General features: G+C 43.1%; 1 protein-coding gene across 1 annotated transcript; it reads left to right on the top strand.

Annotated features, from left to right (window-relative positions):
* The first annotated feature begins 2,481 nt into the window (after window positions 1–2,481).
* On the top strand, window positions 2,482–4,776 carry LOC145360281 (C-C chemokine receptor type 4-like). Its single transcript, XM_080215416.1, has one exon. The coding sequence runs from the start codon at window positions 2,506–2,508 to the stop codon at window positions 3,598–3,600; it is 1,095 nt and encodes a 364-aa protein (XP_080071542.1). The 5' UTR covers window positions 2,482–2,505; the 3' UTR covers window positions 3,601–4,776.
* Window positions 4,777–7,363: the final 2,587 nt, after the last annotated feature.

The raw sequence follows: 7,363 nt of genomic DNA, 5'->3' as shown, positions 1-7,363 counted from the left end.
CAGCCTTGGGTGATTGTGTGAAGGCTGCAAATTGTCCAAGCATCTGCGTGGGTTTCCACTGGGTGCTATTGCTCAAAGATGAGGTTGCTTGGCCATGGTAAATGCATGGGGTTGTGGGGGAGGGCCTGGGTAAGATTCTTAGAACCATAGAACACTACAGCACAGAAACTGGCCTTTTGGCCCTTCTTGGCTGTGCCAAACCATTTTTCTGTCTAGTCCCACTGACCTGCACCTGGACCATATCCCTCCACACCCCTCTCATCCATGTACTTGTCCAAGTTTTTCTTAAATATTAAAAGTGAGCCCGCATTTACCACTTTATCCGGCAGCTCATTCCACACTCCCATCACTCTCTTTGTGAAGAACCACCCCCAATATTCCCTTTAAACTTTTCCCCCTTCGCCCTTAACCCATGTCCTCTAGTTTTTTTCTCCCCTAGCCTCAGTGGAAAAAACCTGCTTGCATTCACTCTATCTCTACCCAACATAATTTTTTACACCTCTATCAAATCTCCCCTCATTCTTCTACGCTCCATGGAATAAAGTCCTAACCTATTCAACCTTTTTCTGTAACTCAGTTTCTCAAGTCCCAGCAACATCCTTGTAAACCTTCTCTGCACTCTTTCAACCTTATTAATATCCTTCCTGTAATTAGGTGACCAAAACTGCACAGAATACTCTAAATTCGGCCTCACCAATGTCTTATACAACCTCACCATAACATTCCAACTCTTATACTCAATACTTTGATTTATAAAGGCCAATGTTCCAAAAGCACTCTTTATGACCCTATCTACCTGTGATGCCACTTTTAGGGAATTATGTATCTGTATTCCCAGATCCCTCTCTGTTCTATTACACTCTTGTGTCCTACTATTTACCATATATGTTCTACCTTGGCTTGTCCTTCCAAAGTGCAATACCTCACACTTATCTGCATTAAACTTGATCTGCCATTTTTCAGCCTATTTTTCTAGCTGGTCCAAATCCTCTGCAAGCTTTGAAAACCTTCCTCACTGTCCACTATACCTCCAATCTTTGTACCATCAGCAAATTTGCTGATCCAATTTACGACATTATCATCCAGATCATTGATATAGATGACAAACAACAATGGACTCAGCACTGATCCCTGTGACACATCACTAGTCACAGGCCTCCACTCAGAGAAGCAATCCTCCACTACCACTCTCTGGCTTCTTCCATTGAGCCAATGTCTAATCCAATTTACTACCTCTCCCTGTATATCTAGCGATTGAACCTTCCTGACTAACCTCCCATGCGGGGCCATGTCAAAGGCCTTACTGACGTCCATATAGACAACATCTACTGACTTTCCTTCATTCACTTTCCTGGTAAACTCCTCAAAAAACTCTAATAGGTTAGTTAAACATGACCTACTACGCACAAAGCCATGTTGACTCTCCCTAATAAGTCCCTGTCCACCCAAGTATTTGTAAATCCTATCTCTTAGTACTCCTTCCAATAATTTACCTACTACTGACATCAAACTTACTGGCCTATAATTTCACGGATTACTTTTTGAGCCTTTTTTAAACAGCGGAACAACATGAGCTATCCTCCAACCATCTGGCACCTCACCCATGGATACCGACATTTTAAATATATCTGCCAGGGCCCCTGCAATTTCAACACTAGTCTCCTTCAAGGTCCAAGGGAATACCCTGTCCAGTTCTGGGGATTTATCTACTCTGATTTGCCTCAAGACAGCAAGCACCTCCTCCCTTTTAATCTGTATAGGTTCCACAACCTCCTTATTTGTTTGCCTTATTTCCGTAGACTCCATGCCAGTTTCCTTAGTAAATACAGATTCAAAAGACCCATTTAATATCACTCCCATTTTTCTGGTTCCATGCAAAGCCAGCCACTTTGATCTTCAAGAGGACCAATTATGTCCCTTATTATCCTTTTGCTCTTAATATACCTGTAGAAGCTCTTAGGATTGTCCTTCACCTTAATTGCCAAAGCAACCTCATGTCTTCGTTTAGTCCTCCTGATTGCCTTCTTAGTTTCTTGCACTTTTTATACTCCTCAAGCATCTTATTTGTTCCCTGTTGCCTATACATGTCATACATTTCTCTCTTCTTCTGTATCAGAGTTGCAATATCCCTCGAGAACCAAGGTTCCTTATTCTTATTCACTTTGCCTTTATTCCTGACAGGAACATACAAACTGCACTCTCAAAATTTCTCCTTCAAAGGCCTCCCACTGACCATCTGCGACTTGTCGATCACAGTGATATAACCCACGTTTCCACTTCCTTTCTCACAGATCAGAATCGCCCCGTCAGACGGTAACACGAACACTGCTCTCCATCAGTGCTTCTCCAAACTTCACACCAAGGTAATGGGGAGATAGAGGAAATCATTTTTTATTCCATTCTTGCTGGTACGGTTTTATCAAAGGTTTGTTAGATATAAATATTTATTTCTCTCTTCCACAGTTTCTCAGGTATCTGGCACTTCCTCTGTGTCGAGTTCGTACCATGGATTACAATTCTACTGACTATAATGACAGCTATAAATATGATTATTATGATTACAACTCGACAGATTACACAGATTTTGTTCTTCTGTGTGAGAATGCTAATGTTAAATCCTTTGGAGCCGTGTTTACACCTATCTTGTACAGCCTGGTCTTTATTTTTAGCCTGGTTGGGAATGCCCTGGTCTTGTGGATTCTGGTGAGATATGAGAAGTTGAGGAGTGTGACAGACGTCTTCATTCTGAATCTCGTCACCTCCGATCTGCTTTTCGCCTTCTCGCTTCCATTCTGGGCTGTGGATCACACGTCCGGGTGGGTCTTCGGCAAGACCATCTGCAAAGTAATGAGTGCAATTTTCTTCATCGGTTACTACAGCGGGATCTCGCTGCTGACGCTGATGACTGTCGACAGATACCTTGCGGTGGTGCATCCCCTGTACGCTATCAGAGTCAGAAAGGCCCACTACACTGGGGCAGCCAGTCTGGCTGTTTGGGCAATTAGTGTCTTTGTAACAATCCCTGAGATGATTTTCTCTGATACTATGGCTCAGGAGACCGAAATCCTCTGCACAAGTATCTACCCACCCGAGAGTACTCGCATGTGGAAACTGTTGGGACAATGTCAGCAAAATATCTTGTTCTTCTTAATCCCCTTTGTTGTAATTGTCTTCTGTTACTGTCGAATTCTCAACACTGTCATTCGGTGTAAAGCGAGGAAGAAGCACAAAACAGTGAAGGTTATCTTTTGTATTGTGGTGGTGTTCTTTGTGTGTTGGACACCTTACAATGTTGTCACCTTCCTGTACTTCTTGGTAGAATTCCAGGTGCCAGTGTTCTTGAGCTGCGAGATGGAGAATGGATTGATGTACACGTACTTCATTTCCCGGAACCTGGCTTATACCCACTGCTGCCTTAACCCCTTCTTTTATGCTTTTGTGGGTACAAAGTTTAGGGCACACTTAATTAAGCTGCTGAGTAAATGGTTCCCCTGTGTGAAAATCTGCCAAGAATACAGCACCACTAGCAGCAGCATCAAACACAATAGCTCCCAGATTTTTTCAGATAACGAGCTGCCCCTCACTTCGATCAGGGATTGAAATGTAGGCCCCTGACAAAGGTAGCCAGAATTTAAGTGGTCTGTCTGGGCAATGCCTCTACCTGTGTGCTGGACAGGGCATGGCTGGCGGCTCAATGTCAGCGTTCACCTGTCCTGGGCCTTCAGTGGAATCCAGCTGATGGTTGGCATGAGGCAGGGCAAACCTCCCCAACGATGGCAGGGGCGAGGCTCAACAGGGTTTCCAAGTGCCATCATCACAAATCTGGCCATGCATGGGATCTCAAAGACAGAATTTATAAAGGGAGGAAAAATGGCTGGTGCTCGAGCAGCCCCCTTAGTGATATAGGCGCTCACCATTTGTAGCAAAATTAGGGAACCATCCCGGAATGTTCATCAGGATTGGCTACTGGGAATCCCAGCAGCACAAGCCAAGGGTAAGTGTATAGATTGCTGGGTCCATGGACATATGAGCCCAGCCCTGGTACTGAAGGATGGAAAGGGCCCTGCTAATGCAACAGAATGGGTCAGTCTAACAGCCTCCCCTCACAAAAATGGATCAGCTGCAATCTTCCCTTAGCAAGTTGGGTCACTTTGACAACAACTCAGCCCCACCCCACCCCTTCACTGGAATGGGTCGTTCTGATGGTCCTTCCCTCAGCAGAATGGATCAGCCTGATGTTTTCTCCACCACCCCTCACCCACCCCCTTCACCAGAATGGAGCAAACTAACAATTACCACCCCCAGACCTCCACTGTGAGAATGGGTCAGCTGATAAGAGCACCTTCTTGCTGACGTATGTGCAGTCAGATTATAATTTTGTACATAATGTGTCGGTTGGGTTTTTATATTATGCAACTGAAATCCAATTGTATGAAGATTCACACGTAAAATACATGAAATAAAAAATTGAGTTTGCTGCAGTTGCGACAGTACCGAGAAATGTGGAAAGCTAAAGTGTTACAAGATATATGAGATGTTAAAATTACGCAAGAGGTGTTAAGATTGTGCTACAGGGTACTAAAATTGTGCAAAAGGTGTTAAAATTATGCTAAATTTTCTGAGCAGTCAGCTACCGCATTCAGAGCAGTTATACAGTGAACAAACGCTGAGCACAATTAACAGATTAATGTTGGTATTGTTGAGCTATCTCTGTCTTAGGAAACTGAAATTATTATGTCAATGAAAATCGTTTTATTGAATGTCAAACTTGTAGAAATGGAATGCAATAAAGTCATTATTTGAAAATTGACTCAATGTTGGACTGTAATGTGAAATGAAAACCACTCGAGAAAACTGAGAAGAACTCTGAGCAAAGGCTTAAATCTCCAAGACTAGGCAGGTCTCTATAGCTCCTGAAAGCTTTAGTGGATTCAGGCAATCAAGTTGCCCGAGGTAAGTGAAGTGACAGCACATATCAAACCTATTGTCCACTGTCATATGTGAGGGGAAGTATTAGAACCTGTTATTAGGGACAGAATGACATACTTAGGTAAGAAAAAGAGTCAACACGGGTGTCTAAAGGTCTAATAAACCTAGTTGAATATTACTATAATAAGGAGTATAATATCAAGGGTAGGAGTCTTAGCAGTGTAGAGGATCAGAAGGACTGTGGGGTCTGGGTTCATAGGACTCTTAAATTGGCCTTGCAGGTGGAGGATGTGGTCAAGAAGGCATATGGTGTACTAGCTTTCATTAATCGAGGGATTGAATTTAGGATGTGGATGTGCCGGCGTTGGACTGGGGTAAACACAGTAAAAAGTCTGACAACACCAGGTTTTAGTCCAACCAATTTATTTGATAGTAAACTCACAAGCTTTCGAGTCCCCTTGAAAGCTTGTGAGTTTACTATCAAATAAATCGGTTGGACTAAAGCCTGGTGTTGTCAGACTTTTTATTGAATTTAGGAGTCAGGAGATAATGCTGCAACTTTATAAGTCCCTTGTCAGTCCCCACTTGGAGTACTGTGTGCAGTTCTGGTCGCCTCACTACAAGAAGGATGTGGAGGCTATTGAGAGGGTGCAGAGGAAATTTACAAGGATGTTGCCTGGATTGGGTGGCATGCCTTATGAGGATACGTTGAGGGAGCTAGGTCTTTTCTCCCTGGAGAGTCAAAGAATGAGAGGTGACCTGATAGAGGTTTATAAAATGTTGAGAGGTATAGATAGGGTGGATTCTCAGAGGCTATTTCCCTAGGCTGAAATGGTCGCTTCGAGAGGACACAGGTTTAAAATGCTGGGAAGTAGGTGCAGAAGATATGTCAGGGGTAAGTTTTTCACTCAGAGGGTGGTGAGTGAGTGGAATCGGCTGCCATCGGTGTTGGTGGAGGTGAACTTGCTGGGGTTTTTTAAAAGACTTCTGGATGAGTACATGGGATTTAATGGGATTGAGGGTTATAGATAGGCCTGGTAGGTAGGGATATTTTCGGCGCAACTTGTGGGCCGAAGGGCCTGTTTGTGCTGTAGTGTTCTATGTTCTATGTTCTATTATTAAAAATATTACAAGGGTGAAGGACATGTCTGTGGGTGTTTTTGTAACATCCAGTGTTTCCTGAGACTTGAGTAATGTAGACGTTTGCGGAAACAATGATAAGAAATAGTGGTGAAAACGGCACTCAAGAGTTCATACCTCTGCCACAATGTGTTAACTCAACATTATTACAGCTCTTTGGTTGATGTCCTGTAACTACAAAGCTGAAGAAAAATATTTTTATTAAGAACTTCCATCTCATTGAGGAAGTTTCAGACCAATCCATATTCAACAATCTGCTCTGAAAATTCTGCTCACATTTTGACAACTATGGACAAATTGAACCATAGCAGATCTGACAATCCCCAACATTTGAAATTAAAAATCGTGCAACATTTGTAAAAGAAAAGTGCTATCCTCCAATGTTAATGAAACTTTTAAAAGAATTCTAGGATTGCAATCTGCATCTTCACTGCAGAGTAACCAATCCTTCCTTCCTTGGGTCATGACCAAACTTTAACCAAGTGTTGTTCAAATATGCCCCCATTAATTTTAAAGATATAAAGTTTTAAAGTTTATTTGTTACTCACAAGTGAGGCTTATATTAACACTGCAATGAAGTTATATGAAATTCTCCATACTCCAGCACCTGTTTGGGTCAATGCACCTAACCAGCACATCTGTCAGACCATGAGTGGAAACTGGAGCACCCGGAGGAAACCCACGCAGACATGGGGAGTACATGCAAACTCCACACAGATGGTGACCCAAGCTGTGCCACTTTGCCACCCTATATTATTATAGAATGAATCTCTACAGTGCACAAGGAGGCCATACAGTCCATCAGATTTAAACCAACTCTCTGACAAAGCATCTTACCTGGGCCCTATCCCTGTAACCTCACAAATTTACCCCACAGATCCCCCTAATGTAGACACCTTGGCACACTAAGGGGATTTAGCATGGCCAATCCACCTAACTTGCACATCTTTGGAATGTGAGAGGAAACTGGAGCACATGGAGGAAATCCACGCAGACATGGGGAGAATGTGCAAACTCCACACAGACAGACACCCAAGGCTTGAATTGAACCTGGGACCCTGGCGCTGAGGCAAGTGTAACTAACGTGCCACCATGCCATCTATATTGATTACAACAAAAAGGGGTGAAAATATCACCTCTGCCCATCTTCAGTGGTAGAGGTAAAAACATCCCTAAGTAGACAAACTCATCTAAGATGACTGAGCTGGAAATCTATGGAGTGAAACATATGAGAAAAAGAACATAGAATCAGTGAATCCCTCAGTGCAAAAGGAGGCCATTTGGCCTGTTGAGG

This window comes from Carcharhinus amblyrhynchos, chromosome 2 (assembly GCF_965287045.1).
Source record: "Carcharhinus amblyrhynchos chromosome 2, sCarAmb.v2.hapA, whole genome shotgun sequence".
NCBI lineage: Eukaryota > Metazoa > Chordata > Chondrichthyes > Carcharhiniformes > Carcharhinidae > Carcharhinus > Carcharhinus amblyrhynchos.
Note: the sequence above shows the minus strand (reverse complement) of the source record. Positions and strands in the feature narration are given on the sequence as shown.